Raw genomic sequence first — 17,148 nt, 5'->3', positions numbered from 1 at the left:
CCCAGTGCTCTGCATGTTAAATTGGACCCTGCAGAGAATGCTCTCTAAAGCTGCTCTTTTACCACAGTGCAGCTCTATCTTTCACCTCCACAGTGCATTGTGCCAGCAAGTCTTGCAAGGCTGAGAGCCACTGTGCAATTCCAGTCTCACTTTCCCTTTCTCCCAAATTTACAGTGTGCTGTAAATTCAGTGTGTGCTGTAATTGAGCATGCTGTAAATTTACAGGAAAGCAGGAATTCCTAACTACTGCTGTGACAAAACTGCCTCCTGAAAGGAGGCTTGATGTAACCTTTTATCCAACCCAGCTTTAAAACAAAACAAAGCAAACAGTTTATTACTCACCTCGTGTTCTTCTGGCTAAGTTATGGGACTTACCTGTGCAGAGGTGGGGCAACAACAGAACACTCAGCTGCAGAGTTGGAAGAAGCCCCACAAATGCAGTTTGGGATAAAAGGCAGTTCATGGAATTCCCATTTAAGCACAAAGCAATCATAAATCCAAATCACACAAGAAAAAAGTTTATTGAAAAATAAATTCTCCCTAGTTTTTTTCTACAACAGTGAAAACAGAGCATTTTTTTCTATGCCATTAAAGTACAGACATTTACTGTTCTAAAAAAAAAAAAAAATTAAAAAAATCCCATCCTATTGAACCCCAGGAACTTGGCAGTATCTGAACCACTGCGTTTTGCTCTGTTTGAACCCAACTGCTTGAACGTAATATAGTGGAACACAACCATTGAAATAAAACAAAGGATTAACCTATTAGGGGAGAATTCAAACCAAACACCCCATAGTACCAGCCTGACCCTGAACTTCTTGTGTACATTTAAAACCCCTCATTGACTCCACATTCTTGTTTGCAAAAAGCAGTATTTTACTTTCAGTGAATTCAGTAGGGTGTTTTTCCAATTTACACTGCTACAGGGCTTATTCAGACTCTGACCCTCTTCACCCCTGAAGAGGGAGACTCCTCCAGGGAATGATGCAGACCAGAACCCAAAGGGGTGCCTCAAATATCACTCTGGAGAATCTCCCTGCAGTGGTCAGCTCAGCAAGCTCAGGGGGATCAAAGTCTCCAAGCCCAAATTAGCTTTGTAAATATTCCCTGATATTTTTCTTTTAGCTCTCTTAGAATCTTCAGGGTAACTTTTCTCACAAAATTTACTCTCTTTTTTCCTTTGGTTAAAAATTGCCATTTTCTTCCTCTTCTCCTGCATTCCTTGCAAAAACCATATTAAACCCATGACTCCTTAAAAATATTTTTCACTGTCACTGTACTGCAACAGACCTGTTAACGAACATAAATTAGTTCTGGGTATTACACTATTAAAATTAATTGCCCTCAGACAGCAATTTAACTTGATTTATTGTGTGCCTATTTGATACTTCAAACTACTTTGCAGCTGCTGGAGCCTGAAGCCAGGTTGTGTTGCATGCACTTGGTGCCTGGATGGCTCCAGAAAATGCCAGGCTTTATTTACATGCTCTCCTTAAAGCCAAGGATTTGGTGGCTCCTGCAGGACCCAGGGCTGGCATTTGCAGTGACAATCCAGATGTGTTTTCCTGCACCAGAAGCAGCCACGTGTTTGGTGGCCATTGGGACAGCAGGGTCAGTTCTGTGAGCCCTTACATGAGGTGACAAATTCTGGTCCCATGCCATGTAAATGGCACCCAGCAGAGAGAAGGGTTTCAATCACTTGAGCACAACTCATTTTTTAAAGCAGTTTATGTGTGTTGAGGGTAAAGTTATTATTCATTTTATCAAAACTTTGAGGACCTGGTTTAATTTACTTGTTTAATAAAGGCTTAGTGCTCTTGAGAGAGGTTTGCTGAATTCAAGCACACTTTTGTGTGTTCTAATTACATGACTATGCAAAGGATGACACGTGTGAAAATGAACAGGTCCCAATGTGCAAGGCACATCAGCAATGCTGCACTTTGCTGCTTTTCCTGGATAAAGAACAATGAATGATGCCTCACACCTGAGGCACTCTGGGGTCCAGCCTCTGGTATTTTCAACACATTCCTACAGTAAACATTTTACACTTGATACGTGGAGTTGCTGTTTACACATTCCATTTAAATATAATTATATTTGGAAATTACAAACTAATTTAAATCCCTACAGAACTGCTTGAAAACGTGTAGATGAGATTTAAGTCACTGCCCATTAAATGGTGTGTTTTGATGTTACATTTACAGCAATATGGTTAAAGCAGATCTCAGTAAAATCCTCTGTGTCCCTGGCCATTTCAGCTCCAATGAAAACACATCTGTCAGTGCATTATTCTCCTTGAGTTTACAGCAATCCCTACAGCTATGGGGCCAAAGCAGAACTACAGATGGAAAGAGATCACAAGTGAGAAGTTGAAGGCATAGCAGCTGCAGGACAAACATCACAAGGAAACAGCCATGCCAAACATTAGCACCCCTGGAAAAAAGACTGGGAAATCAGAAACTGGTAACTCCTGGTCTCTCTAAAAACAATCAATCAAAAATGCCATCCCTCAGACTCCCAACTGTTGACTGAACAGCAATTTAAGCACGTTTTCAACTGATACTTTAGCAACTAATCAGTAACATCAACCTAGAGCTGATCTGTGTTGTGACAGCAAGAAAAACTGCTTGCTAATATGTGTACAATATGCCCTGCAAGTGTCTGGTCTTTATCACTTAAGATGCAGTGCTTTACACTTATTAAAAAGGGAGGGCTGATTTTTTTAATTTTAAGAAACATTACTGGAGGAGTTGTGCTATCACTGAAGCCAGTGGGAGTCACGAAGTTAATTAGGCTTGGATGAGATTGTATCCAGCCTGATTCATCCCATTTAATTTATTTTACTAGCAAAATTTGGTCCTGAAAGGAACTCTGAGCAAAAGACATACCTGAGAAAGCAATTTGGGTTTTGTTTACGTGAACAGTGGTGCAGAATCATAAATCACCTTTGCAATTCAGAAGGGCCATGCACTGAGAGGGGAGGGTATGTCTTTTGTATTAAGGACAAATCAAGGATGCTGCCTAGGATTTTAAAGGACAGTAGTAGAGCATGACATGGAGAGAATGAGTCTGACTTCTTGATAGTCAGCTAAGTGCAAAAGTTGACACAAAGTAGCTGGAAGCAGAGTGGAGTTGGGAAGGTGCAGAGAGGCTCTGGGCACAAGCCCATCCCAACTGAAATCTGATCAGCAGCTGCTTTGCAAAGTACTTTTGCAGAGTAGTAGCATTAAAAAGAGAATCCATCTGCAATGAGCTGAGCAGTCCCTCCTCACTGAGAGCTGCCAGTTCAGCTGTGATAAAAGACCCTGTATTCCCTGGCAGCACCAGGAACTGCCCCTTGTAAATCCATCCTCAGCTGGAAAACCAACAGCTCACAAAGCTCAATGTGGATCTTCAACTTCCCTGCTCCTCACATCAGCTCTGGCTGTTCCTGGAGGTTTTCTGTTGTCATTGTCTCCCTGGGGAATGTTCATGGCTTTCCTTTGCTCCCTGGTCATTGAACAGACATCCTGTCCCAGCAGGAGCTCTCATGCCAAATCACAGATACTCAGTAAATTGCATTCTGCTTGCAGAAGCAATGTTTAGCAGGAATTATTAAAAGTTATAGTATCTCTTATCTTATTAAGCCTTATATAGTTTTAAAACAGATTTCTCCACTACTTAGAAACATTCAAAATTCACACCACTAAGTTGTAGAGTCATCAGCACAATTTACCTGGAATTAGTGTTCCATTATACTTGTTCAGACAGTGTCCATATTCCAAACACACATCCAAACCCCAAAGAAAGTAAAAAAGGCACATAAACATTAAATATTTGTAGAAACATAATCTGATATAAACAAGCAAACACACTGCTGCAACTATAAATTACAAAAAGAAACATAGAAACTAAGCAAAAAATGCAAAAAGCAACTCTATTTATACATGTGCAAATCAACTTGCATATATGAAATAAATGAGGTTTTTATTGGCATTTTTAAACAGTGTGTATTTACCAACTTTACCTTTCAAAGGCAAGCCTTTTATGTTAATTTTAATAAATATGTAAATGCTTCTCTCAAGTTTTCTAATCCCGTAGGAACAAGATTTTTGAAAAAAACTAGGTCACATACAAAAATACAAAATTTTAAAACAAAGAATGTCTTGATATGAGAGATATGTTTAAAAGCTTGTAAAATGGTTCTGTATTCAACTTTTGACATTTTTTTTCCCCATCAATTGCAGATCAATATATTCAAATGCAGTCATGCAAAAACCTGACTTCTGAGCAAAGGAAGCTGCAAGCTCTGCTGTCAGACTGAGAACAGCAGCACGGTCCCTCTCTGACGTCCTTGCCTGAGTGCAAGAATTGGACTGCACCTTTATTCTTCAATTAGGAAAACAAGTAGTTATGGAACTTGGACAGAAAGCTGCCCACCAGCCTGAAATGTGGCTATCCCTTACAGGTTTTAGTAAATCAAACTCTTCACTAGTCCCACATGGGTTTGCCTGAGTGTTTATCTGCAGAAGGGTTCACTGATTTCTCCCTGCGTGAGGGAACGCGGCTGTGACGGGAGCGTGTGTGGAGCTCAGTGAGCTGTGCTTGCAGAGTCTCTGCACTTACAGTTCCCATGATAGTCTCCTTTTACAGGAATATAGACTGAAGCTGTAGGTCTTGATTTGTTATTCTTCAGGATTAATGAGTCTTCTCTATAGGTTTCAGTGGAAACAAGATCAGAGACCACTGACTCTGAAGCCAATTTGGATGTTCTGTCCCTGGCTGAAACGCAAGCGGCTTCGGTGCTGCTGTTTCATTTTTGCCAGAATGCAGTAATTCAGTTCAGCAGACTAGAAACAGTGCTACAGCATGAAAAACAGAGCTTAGAATAAACTCTCCCTGCTGTGGTAAAGGCAAACTTAGCATTGAGCAAAGCACTAGACCAGAAAATCTTATAATAACAAGTACCAAACCCCTCCCATCTTTAAAGGTTTAGAATGCAGTATGTATTGCCATGTGGGCCTTACAGCAGGGGAACCAAGCAAACATGTATTTACAGCAAAGAATTACACTACAGCAAAACCCATGGTCTGCATCCTTTAAGTGCACACGCACAAATCTTTGTTTCCTACGTAATTCTGTGATATCCCAGTCCAATTCCTGCCTGAGAAACATCAGGCTGAACTGAAGACAAGTCCTGCTGTTGCCTTTACTTTCAGCACCAGCTGGAAGTTCATACACTGTGATAGGCAGGATTTTCTAGCTGCACAAATATGCACAGATCTGCAGGGGATATTTTATATAAATACAGAATGAGTTGTTGTGCCTGCTCAGTCCCTTTTCCAATTGTCCTCCCCCAGCTTTTCCAGGGCAGTGAAACTGTGGTAAACTGCATTTGTGCTGACTGAAGCACATGCTGAGCTATGGCAACAGGAGGGATTTTCATACTGGTTTGTGTTTGTTTTCTTTTCATACAAAAATTTTGCCTCCCATTAGAGAACCCAGCTGTTCTGTTTCTGGAAAACTAATCTAAAATACAGCAGATTTTCACATCATCAAACCCAGATCCTGGTGTCCCTGCTGTTCAACAGCTCCCACAGACCCTTTGTGGATACTCAACAACCTCCTGTGCTGTGCAGAGTGATGTTATGGAGTGTTACAGGGCAACACTGTCAGGAGTGCTGGTGCAGGAAACCAAATGCTTGAAAAGGTTCATTCACTGCTTTTAAATTGGAAGTTAAATTGGAGACTGTTCTGGAGGATTTATCCACAGTGCAATAGCATCTCCCTTGCCTGCTCTTTGGTAGGTCACCACATCCATCAATATTCCCACACAGATAATGAACACTGCTTACAAGAAAAATCTGAACCAAGCAGATATGTCCAAGAAAGGAAAATGTAAAACATCTATGCCTTTCATTACTACCTGGTAATCTTTGTGAAAAAAAAATTAAAAAAAACCAATCTGTACTGATTTGAGGTTTGATTCCAGCATGGTGAGAGAGCATGTCCAAATTGCAAACCTACAGACTATGACTGCAGATTTGTTTCTCCCTAATCTTAACATGCAACTTCCTGACTACAAATGGTGCTGTCAAGCATGTCACCTTCTGCTGAAAATAACAAAAATTACCTCTGTAAAAAGAAGGCAGTTTAGAGGAGTTAACTTGCTTCTCTCAAAAAAACCCCAACCAACTTCAATTTAAATTCTGAACTTTTAAATTGTTTCCTGTTAAATTTACAATTGGTGTGCCTGATAAAAAGGGAAGAAGAAACAAGCAGCCCCCTAAAAACAGAAAAACAGTCAAAGAACCCCAGAGGATTGATTCTTTCCACTTCTTTATCTCATCCTACTTGTCCTCCAGAAAAAAATTTCTCTTTAAAAACCTAGCTAGTTGTGAAGACATATTACATTTCTACCATTACAATAATTATAGTTAGCTTAATTTAATCTTTCTATGTCATTCAGCAACACTTTAACTACTGGAAGCCATAGCAAACTGAGGCCCTAATGATAATATTGCTCCAATGATGCTGAATACTTTTTGCTTCACACAGTATTTCTAGTAGACAGACTACAACAGAAGCGTGGGCAAATTCCGAGGATTACTCTCTAAATGGGACCAGTAAACTGTGATGAGTCCATTCCAAAAATGGTTGTGTGTTTTTGGAGCTTTTCCACACTGAAGAATGCCACAACCCCAGTGAGCTGTGCAGTCACCAAGATGTGTCACATGCTGGCAACTGCCTATTTGCTCATTTGTGACACTCTGCTTAGGCTGCTCTGGTGCAGCAGCTGTGATGCAGACAATACCTTGTTGTATACAAAGATTTAATTAAAAAAAAAAAAAAAAGAACTGGGCCCAAATAACCCAACAGCAGAGTACAGAGTTCTCTCATTATTCCAAGTTCTTGTGAAGTAAACCATTTTGTAGCCATTCAAGCCAAAGCTGTACCCAAACCAGTGCACCTTGAATAAAATGTTTATCTTCCTTCCCCAGCATCCCCTCCTTCAAGCACACTTTTTTCAATTTTCTACTGGAATGAAGTTGAGATCCTTTAGCTAACCTTGATGGGGGATGTCCTAACTCATTAAAAAAATAGAAAACACTTCACCCAAAACACAAAAACAGAAGTTTGATGGGTCTGGAAATTTTCTACAAACTATTCTGTGCAGTCATCTTCAAACCACTGTCGAACATGAGACTCGTTTCTCTTCTCAAACAGCTGAAGGAATCTGAAGAGTGACACTGCAAATGTCCTTACAGGAAGAAAAGATCAGTTATAGCTGTTTATTATGAATCCCTCCTCTCTCAGTACATAATTCTGCCCAGCAATGATAGCTCTGCCTGCAGTGGAAAACCTGGACCAAAGTGCAGGGAGTACTCAGGAACTCCTCTCCAAACTACTCACGGTGTCCCCAGCTGGGAGCAGCCCTGCTGCTGCTATAGGCAGTCCTTGCAGAGTGCAACCTGCCCCTTGATATAGTCCCTGCAGGGGCAGATCCTTCTGTGGGCAGGGTGGGAGCCAGCACAGCTGAACAGTAGCAGGTCACCTTGGAAAACACAGTGTTTCCTCCTTGCATCAAAAGAGGGGACCAGGATGTCGTTGGCAGACTCCATGGTGAGACATTCGATATTATGCCTAAAAAGCAAAGCATGGGATCTATATCACACTGGAGTTTCCAGGAGTTTGGCACAGTTTTCATCCTTCCTCACTAAAAATAACAAACCTGCTCTATTAAATCCTAAATAGAGTGCATTTACAAGTGCAGCTTTCCAGGACATGACTTTTCCTGCTGCACAGATTCTCTCTGCAGAGGGCAGTGCAGCATTTACAGCTTTACTGTTTCCTAAAGATTAATAAAAGAAATTAAAGAGGAAAAAAAATGCTTCTGACTGCTCCCCAAAATCTCATATTTAAATACACTATGGATTTTCAGTAGGACAGGCTCAAAGAACCTGACCTCAGGAGATATTCTCTTTGATTTCAGGAAGTGTCTTCCCCAGGGAAGCCCCACAGAGCCAGGCAGCCCTGGGCAGCTCCAGGGTGAGCTGGGCTCTGAGGATGAGGGATGCTGCTCCTGGGCTACAGGGAACAGGGCCTGCAGCTCCCAGGAACCAGCCAGCAGGAAAATTAAAAATGCCAGTTGCCATTTTCTGACCACAAAGCTTAAGCAGCAGGGTAGCAATTCCAGAGCCTTGTTTTTCACTTATGCTGGAAACATTGGTAGCTTTCAGCATTTAACAGACAGATTTTTTTTTCCACAGGATTATGATTTTGTCTAGACAGCTAGAAAAGAAAGTTTTTATATGAGCTGCTTTTGTACTCTGCTGGAAATTACAACTTTTCAAAGAAAAGACAAACTCTAAAATCTTCTACAATGTAATTTAGCAAAAAGTGGGGATAGAAAACCTAGAAAGCAGATTCCCTAGCAGCCATTTGTGGGAGCCTGGCTTTGAGGATTTTGTTTTCATTCTGAAAGGAACACAGACACATTTCCAAAGAGACAGCACCCAAAAGCAGCATTCCTTTCCTTAATGCATCTGGTGAATTTTACACATGTGCACCAACACCTCCAATGTACCAGTGTTCCAGGACAAAAATGACAGAAGGTGTTTGGTCCCCTGTGCTCCTGGCAGGGTGCTTTCAGCACTCACCACCACCACACATTCCACAAAGCACTCACAGCTTGCTGCAGCCAGAGCTGCTCTCCCCACCTTCCCTTCTCACAGAACTTGTGCTTTAAATTCCAAGTGTGGTAAAAACCAGTGCAATAAAGAGACCAGACAACATATTTGTGCTGTAAGTACTCACCTAAGCAGAGCTTTGTCCTTGTTGAGATGCTGGAAGAAGGAAGGCTCACAGATGAGCTGGCTTTCCTGACAGACTTGCTTACAGGATTTTCCAGGTTCAGCAATTTTTACTTGAAGGGCACTTAATGGGGGCCACATCACCTGCCCATGACAGAAATCCTGCAGTGACAGATCATGTTTTGTTATGATGTGTTCAGACAATGTTTCACAATACTCAGACTGTATTTTAACATTTGGCAACTCTTGCCAAAGGGTGATCAAATAATTTGGGCATGGTCCATTGTGGTTTGCTTTCTCTGGACCAAACCAAAACTTGTGTGAATTGATCCCTCACTGTGACCTAAAGCCCCCAAATTAATTTACCAGTTCTCAATATCAGCTTGAGCTTTTTTTACTCCATTTTGATTTCCTCTGCTGAAGAAGGAAGTTTTCATACTTCTAGGTCTCACCACAAATGTAGTATTATACAGTCATGAATCACAAAATATCATGGGTTGGAAGGTGACAGCAGAGGAGGTGTATCCTTCATCTGTCTTTTCTTGCTCTTGGGTGAATGTTCTTATTCCCTTTGCCAAGTTCTGGGGCTCAGCTGACCCTCTGCTGAGCTAAGTCAGTTCTCTGACCTCATAGAGTCCTGCCCCAAACATTTTCTGCTGGGTTATCAGGTTCTCTGCTTGGCCACATATTTCAAAGTCAGCCCTCATCCAACAGCTCCCAGATTTGCAGCAGGGAATCCCTGCTGCTTTGGCTGTGGTTGCCTGGCTGCTCCTTTGATGCCAGTGCCAAAACTGAAGCAATCTCTCCCTCTGGTTCCTGGCTTTGCTGCTGCCTGGCAGAGCAGCCACAACTGTGTGTGCAGCCACAGGGCAAACAGGATCAGGGGATGGGCTCAGCAGATGGCAGGGATGCTCCCAACAGCCACCCTGGGCTGCTGGCAGGGGCAGGGCACTGGCAGGATGGAGCAGCTTGGAGACAAAGCTGATTTAACCCAGCTGAAGGAGGCACTGATGGCTGTGCAGCCACAGCTCACAGCAGCTCTCTTACCTCACACTGTAAAGGTTTCAGTCCAGGTGTTAGATCTGAAGGTTTGGGGAGCTCACTAAACCATTCTTGTGAATATTGTCCTCCTGATCCTCTGCCAAGGCCCCAGAAAGGGAACCCTGGAGACCTCCCTTAAATGCCACAGTTTCACTGTCCATAGAGTGACCAGGGGGACAGTGCATCTGGCCCCATCACACTCACACATCCCTGAACACCCCACTGTCATGGCCAAGGCACACAGCCACTGAACCAGACAAGCTCTATTCCAGCATCTTTGCTCCCATTTCAAGCTTGTTCTGCTTTCTCTGTTCATCCTGCCTCCAGCATAAACTTGTGAAAATAAAGTCTCAGTCTTTATTTCTGCTTCTTATTTTTGGTTCATCTGGCACGTTAATTAGGCAAAGTGCTAAGCACATGCAGCTAAAAATTGTGCTTGAACGTCCTGGGAGCTGTGAAACATCACCAGCTTTTGACAATTAGTCAAAGCAATGAACAAAATTACAATATTCTGTGGATTTCTGAGAAGCACAAGGGAGGGCTTGGGGGAGGGCCAGAGGGAAGAGACAGGTTTAGCCACAGGTGCCATCTCCTGATTCTCTTTTTTTCTTCCTTACTCTGAGCTCTATTTCTTCCTGATTGACAAAAACTCCCAATTACAGCTAACTTAGGTAGAAGAATCCAAAGCAGCAGTAGTACTTTTACAGGTTTTGTCATCAATACAGCAGCAAAAAGCTGAAAGTGTTTATTGGCAGTAAAGTGGGAATAGCTAGGCTGTGTTAACTGCCCTTCTGACCTGGAGCTGTGCTATTCTTTAGGGCTGTCTTTAATAGCACCCACCTTCAGAAATACAAGTACAGGCACATGTCCAGTGCCCTTGAAAGAAATCCTGGCAACTAAATGACATATCAGAGATAAAGGTTATTCCTATCTCTCTTCTGCAGCAGCCAGAACAAAAGGCAGAGCTGGCTACTGCAACAGATCTGGCTTGGGCAGAAGTCCAAGCAAACACACAATTTCTAGAAACCAGGATCCCATGTAAATCTCTGCAGTTTATTATTCCAACTCAACATCTTCTGCTGCTCTCAGCTGGCAGTAATGCAAAGGGACCAAAAGTCCTTTAAGTAACTGGGTTCCAAACCTTTTAAATCTTTATTGATTGAAACTAAATACTTGAAAAATCTGCCCAGAGGCTGCAATTCTACCAAAAAAATACCTCTCTATTTAAGTGATCCTTCATGATCCAAAGCTTTTATGTGTGTACACAGCAAAGGAAGTCACATACACGCTGAAAAATTGCTTTGCCTTTCTGCTTTCATATAATGCCAAGGTCTGCACAGCTACTATTTCTACTTGGACAGCAGCAACACTGGGAAGCTTTAAAATGGAGATGGTCCTCCCTTTCCAACATAATCCAAGAGTCACCCACAACAAAAGTTCATACCTGTTTTTCAATAAAGGCATTCATCCTCTGAAGCATTCCCTCACAGGTAAATTCATAGGGCAAATAAGGGTCAATCTGTGGAGACAATGGGTTAAGGTTAGGGGGGGTTTTATTTCAATCAGCTTCATGGTGTACTCTGTGGCAGCAGTTTCTGTTCTAAATACTCCATTATAGCTTGAGTGGCAACAAAAAGTACTAATAAACTCTTAAAAAAAATAGCAATTTTACAAAACCATCAGCAGTTTTAGCTGATTTTTCTCCTTTTTAAAGGCAAGAAGAATTGGTCCATGACTACCTTTATGGAAACTCAGGGTACACTGCAAAGTGGCAGATGTAAGGCTAGTCTGAGACCCTCTGGGATTCCAGAGCTCCTGTTTTAAGCAAGTTTCAGTTCTGAAGTTGAAGTGACAAAACAGAATGTGATACCTTTGAAAATTCCTTCATACTCTTCCCCCCTTGAAGTGCCCTCATTACCATTCCACACTGTAAGTGCACAAGCACTTCTGTGGGAATCTCAAGGCTACAAACTCAGACTTGAGCAGAATCTGCAATGCTTTAAGAATCAACAACAAAACTTCCTCACTGAATGCACAGAAAACACAGATTGCTGTATAATTCACATGTGAAATTCTCATTTCTATACAAATTCACCCACCCCTTTTTTTTTCAAGTAAGAACCTGACATATTCAGTACTAAAACATGAGAATTTCGATACCATAGATATATAATAACCCTTTTTTCTTCAATACCCTTCCAAAATGCAGCACTCATTAGAATAACATTAGGAAGCACTGCAGGTGCAGTACACACTGCACCCTCAGGTGCTGACAGCAAATTGAAGACACATTTCTCACCTTTTGATTCAAAATTGATTTCACGGCCTTCTCAACCTCAGAAAGATCATTGATGTCCACAGTCCACACATGGGGCTTCCCAATGTAAACTTCAGCATAGGGATGCTGAGATGTCAACTGAAAGAAGCAATTATATTGGTAAAAATGAATGTGTAAAGATATCCTTGCCTGTCATTCTCTTAATCAGATTTTTTGGATGAAATGCACTAGGACAGTGCAAAAATTCACAGTCAGCATCATTCCATCCAAGTTACTTTTCAGATTTTCTCTTTAAATTTAGAGAGCAAATTTAGTTGGTAAACTGAAAATCAGGTAACACATACCACAAGTAAGATATGTGTATTTCTAATTTGTGGCTTCAATCCTCACAAAGCCACCACAGAAGAACTGATGTTTACAGAAATTACTTGCATCACAACCTTGCCTCCCTGCAGCTCAATCACAGAGCCACCCTCTTTCTTCACACTCTCACTGCCACAAGTTCTGCTTAGACCTGCATGGCTGGCTCCCAGAGATGTTATCCTCACCCTGCATCCTTCAAACTTCAAACAATTCCAGAGTTCTGTGAGCAAAATTGAAGAAATTTTTATAACAAAGAATGAATTCTGACTCTCAGGACTGAGAGCACAAGAGTAATGTGACCTGACCAAAAGTGATAACCAATATTTTGCTCATCACTTTGACAGAAAACAGTATCAATGAATAGCCAAGAAGGTAACCAGAAAAAAGCTGTATCAGAGTTGCTTTCTGAACCAGCAGGACAGATCAATAAGTATTTTTTGTGACTGGTGACTGAGGAGTGAGAACATGAACACAAAAAAGGAGCAAAAGCTACAGAAGAGAGAAGTGGTGCACACCAGCCTCAGAAGAAAACTGCTTTTTCAATAAATACCAAAACCCCCCACAGAATAGGTTGTTTCTAGGCAATGCTTATACAGCTGCCTTTTTATGCTGTCCTTATGATAAAAGGACATTGCAGAAGATTTGAAGAAGATCCTTCTCCTGCATTAGGAGATCACTGTACTTGATCCTTTCCTCAAGTGAATGCAAAAATCATTGCATTCACTATCAAAAATATTAAAAAACACATTAAAAATTAGCCATTGCATTTTGCTTGTGGAGACCAGTAACTTGCAAAAGTTACTTTACAAAATCACTTAACACAGACTATCTTCACATTCTTGGAGGGATATTTATGTCACAGAACTACACAAGCTCTTTTTGTTTTTCTTTAGCACTTGAAGAATGGAGAGAAGCATTTAAGGGTTTTCTTAATCCCAAAGAAGCAGCACATGGATTACTGGCAATTGGATCTAAATGCACTTGTGAAGACCAGTCAGAGAACAGGTTACTCTCAGGAGAGGTCATCAGGGAATGTGAAAGCAGCAATATTCCTGATGGATATTATACATGATGTACTTTGGACTAGAGCAGTCAATAGGGATTATTTCTCTGTACAAGTCAGGTACACAGCATTTCTCTTACTGCTGAAACATGGCATTCCAAGCCTGAAATTCCTACAAAGCACTTAGATGGGTTCAGATTATTTACTGAGCCTGACCAGTTATGGTGCTTGGGGCACAGAACAACTGGAAATGAGAAAAAACCTGAGGGACCCACAGAGGAAAAGTTTTGAAAGGTGTCAAGTCCAAGGAGAAAGTTTTAACAGGTTTTTTTTCTCTTATTGCTGTCTCCTTTGTTAGCAACACAGACTGAGGGAAGGGGCAAGCTTCAGCTTGTACAGGACATGAATTCAGTGTATAACCAGGAAGGCAATTACAGCTGTGGATTATAAAATTATACAGAATTTATTTTCCTGACTGAAAATGGGAAACTGTCTTTTGCTTATCAACCAGCTGGTGCTGCTCAGGACACAATTTATATGGCCCAAGCACAACCTGAATTGTGAAGTGTGGTTGTGCAAGGTTCTCATCACCTGCATGTTACCTGAGAGCTTTCCTCTGATGTAAATACATAAAGAGTATATGTACATACACCTGCTTTCCTCTGATGTAAATACATAAAGAATATATGTACATACACCTATGAGCAAGCCATGGCCACATACATGAGTGCTGATGTCAGAAATGGCTCTGTGACTATTAAATGTTTACAAGTATAGGCTGAGTTTTACCTACACTGAATAAAAGAAAAATATTCCAAAGTCAGTGCCAGGATGAGGGGCTGGTTTACTTAGCTTCAGTGTTCTCTCACTGGAGTCTAAACATACTGACTGTTTTGAAAGCTTGGAGTTTGGTTTTCCTGTTTTCTTCAAGAGTCAGTTCTCGAGAAGTCTTCAGCATTTAACCACAAACAGGATGGGTGACCATTAATACCTTAACTCAACAGTGCCTTGAACAGGTCTTTTCTGAAGGAAAAAACCAAAACCCAAAACACACATAAACCACCCACAAATGCCCTTTTTAGAATTTACTTAAACACCTATTTACTTCCTGCACAGTACACTGCAATGTCTGTTTCTTCAACAAATAAAAACCACTTTCCAATGACATATCAAAACGACATGATCTGTTCCTGGGCAGAACATCAGGTTTCCAAGTGAAATTTCAGTTTATGATGTCTCAGTAAGAAACAGCAGAATGTACCTATAAGCAAATCTAGAGGTAAAGCTTGAAGTGTGCTAACAGTACCATTTAAATTATCCTATGAAAATAAGAACTGATACTGCCATCAATGACTAAAGAAAAAAGCAATTGCACACCTTTGGTAATAAACCTTGAATGTTAATGCAACTTATCCTACATTCTGTTACTAAAAGAAAACCCACAAGCATTTAAAAAACTAATAATTATTGAGACTGATAGAGCTTACCTCTCGGAGTGTAGGTTTGCCTTTGAAAAAATCGGTGTTTTTGCTACTTTTTGGTGGGTTAAATCTTAAATTTAGGAAAGCACATCCATTGGCAATAGCCTCCAAGGGAGCTGGCCCTTCATATGGAAATCCAAGACCAACAAACAGCTGGAAAATACAAAACAAGGGATATTTTAATTTTTCTTATTCACAAAAAAGCAAGAGCCAGCTTAAAAGAAACAAAAACCTATTCTGAATGTACCAGCCTGAAGAAAATGCAGTGCTAAGAAGAAAATTCAACAGCTCACCACCTGCCACCCAAGCAGTAATGGAATGTCCTGTAAAACACATTTGACAATCATCATCTGTAATGAGCTGAGGTCGTTTTTCATGGAGTTGAGGCAACAACAGCCCCTTTTAGGGCTTTTTTTGGGAGGGGAAAATTTGGTGGTTTAATTGGTGTTGAAGTGGAGCTGCTGGAGCTTTCCTGCAGGTACAGGTTCTAAGGCAGCAATCTCCAGGAACAGCTGCACCAGTGTTCTCCTGACTCCCAAAGCAGCCAAGCCGCTGGCTCTGCCAGCAGGAACATGCTCCTGGCACGCTAATTAAGCCTCCTAATTAAAACAGTAGGTGGCAGCAAACAGCAGCTCACGGCACAGCAAGAGCCCACAGGGGCTTCAGAGGCTTCAACGCCTCCAAGGGAAAGCACAGCAAAAATCCATCCCAAAGCTTTTCCTCCACCAGGACATTCCAGGTGCTCTAGAAAAGGCACTGCTCTGCTCCAGTGAAAACACATTAAATGGTTTTTTGGAGTTGTCTGAAAAAATCTTGACCCTTTTCCTGGCCAAGCATCATGAATTAAAAAATATAGGAGTTTTCATCTTCATTTGAATGTTTGTGTATGACAGGAGAACTACAAGCTCTGAGTTGGAACAGAAATTTCTCAGTGCTGCTGCATAACAATGTGCATATATATATATATGTATACATATATATGTGTGTGTGTATATATAGCTACTGCTTTTTTCAGGAAAATAAAGCACAACTTCCATAGCTATGAGAGTCATGCAATCAGGACACATACTCAAAGAGGTCAAGGTAAACCATTCTGCATTAAATCTTCTGCACCAGGGAAATGAATGCCAGTAACAGAACATTCACAGCTGGAGGCTCTTCCCAGGAGCTGATCCTAACATTGATGCATAAACCTGTAGTCAGCCCTGTCATGCAGCATCAATCCTCCCCAACCCATGGCAACAACAGTATAAATTCAGAGCTGGCTCATTTTAGAAAAGCAAGTTAACACTTCTCAGCATAGCTGAGGACATACAATTTTCACTGCATGGAGCTGAATATTGTAATTTCAGTTCTCAATATTCAGGTTAAAGAAGTTGCCTACTTGCAAAAAGTTTCTCAACTCTCTCACAGATTGAAATCTTACAGAAGCTTTCCAGTGGCTGATAACAAAGAGATACAGAAGCTATTTCTACTAAAGAGAAATTATATGAATTCTGGTTTTTTATAAGGCATAAAAGGTACCACCTTTCAGTCAGAGAAATGCATACTACATATGATCTCAAAAGAAACTGAATTTACAAAAAGGTGATCTCTTGAAAACAATGAATTAAAGACATTAAACCATTTCATGCAGCCTGCACATAAAATATTATTTATTTAAACTACTCCTTAGTTCAGGTAGAAAACCAGCTGAGAACCAGCAATTAAACCTATCTGAAATATCAATTCTCCTATGATCCTGTGTTTGTCTGTTATGCAGGGAATGCTTGGTTGTTTGCTTACTTTTGCACTTTTTAATAAACTGCTGCTGTGCACTGCTGAGTTCTGTGTCTGACTGGTCCATTTATTTGGGAGGAAGCTCCATGGGAAAAGAAACATGGGTTTATGTTTTGACAGCACAGAGTGCACTGCCATCACTTAATCTATAATAAATAGCTTACCACCTGTTTCCCATCCATTTTCCAACCTCACCTCTAAGCAGCACTGATTCTTTGAAGGAAGAAAGATGTGTCTGATCCCTAGAACAGGGGGGTGTGTGTGCTGCCTGGTGGCTTGAGCTTGCAGCCTGGCTCTCAGCTGCCTGCAGCCCCTCAAATCCTTCTTTCAGCCCTTCTATCACCCTCCAGCACATCATCAGCAAACCAGCTGAAATTCCCAAACTCAATCCAGAGCCTTCTCCAGAAAATT

At 41.2% G+C, this 17,148-nt stretch overlaps 1 protein-coding gene across 1 annotated transcript in view; it reads right to left on the bottom strand.

Annotated features, from left to right (window-relative positions):
- Positions 1 to 496: 496 nt before the first annotated feature.
- Positions 497 to 17,148, bottom strand: part of MGAT5 (alpha-1,6-mannosylglycoprotein 6-beta-N-acetylglucosaminyltransferase) — a 114,298-nt gene continuing 97,646 nt past the window's right edge. The window contains exons 13-17 of the mRNA XM_033065089.1: positions 14,965 to 15,111; positions 12,133 to 12,249; positions 11,278 to 11,352; positions 8,797 to 8,954; positions 497 to 7,623 (exon numbers count right to left, since the gene is read on the bottom strand). Of these exons, the coding sequence (XP_032920980.1) occupies positions 7,425 to 7,623; positions 8,797 to 8,954; positions 11,278 to 11,352; positions 12,133 to 12,249; positions 14,965 to 15,111 (696 nt within the window). The 3' untranslated portion in view covers positions 497 to 7,424. The remainder of the gene's footprint in view (positions 7,624 to 8,796; positions 8,955 to 11,277; positions 11,353 to 12,132; positions 12,250 to 14,964; positions 15,112 to 17,148) is intronic.

This window comes from Catharus ustulatus, chromosome 7 (assembly GCF_009819885.2).
Source record: "Catharus ustulatus isolate bCatUst1 chromosome 7, bCatUst1.pri.v2, whole genome shotgun sequence".
Classification (NCBI taxonomy): domain Eukaryota; kingdom Metazoa; phylum Chordata; class Aves; order Passeriformes; family Turdidae; genus Catharus; species Catharus ustulatus.
Note: the sequence above shows the minus strand (reverse complement) of the source record. Positions and strands in the feature narration are given on the sequence as shown.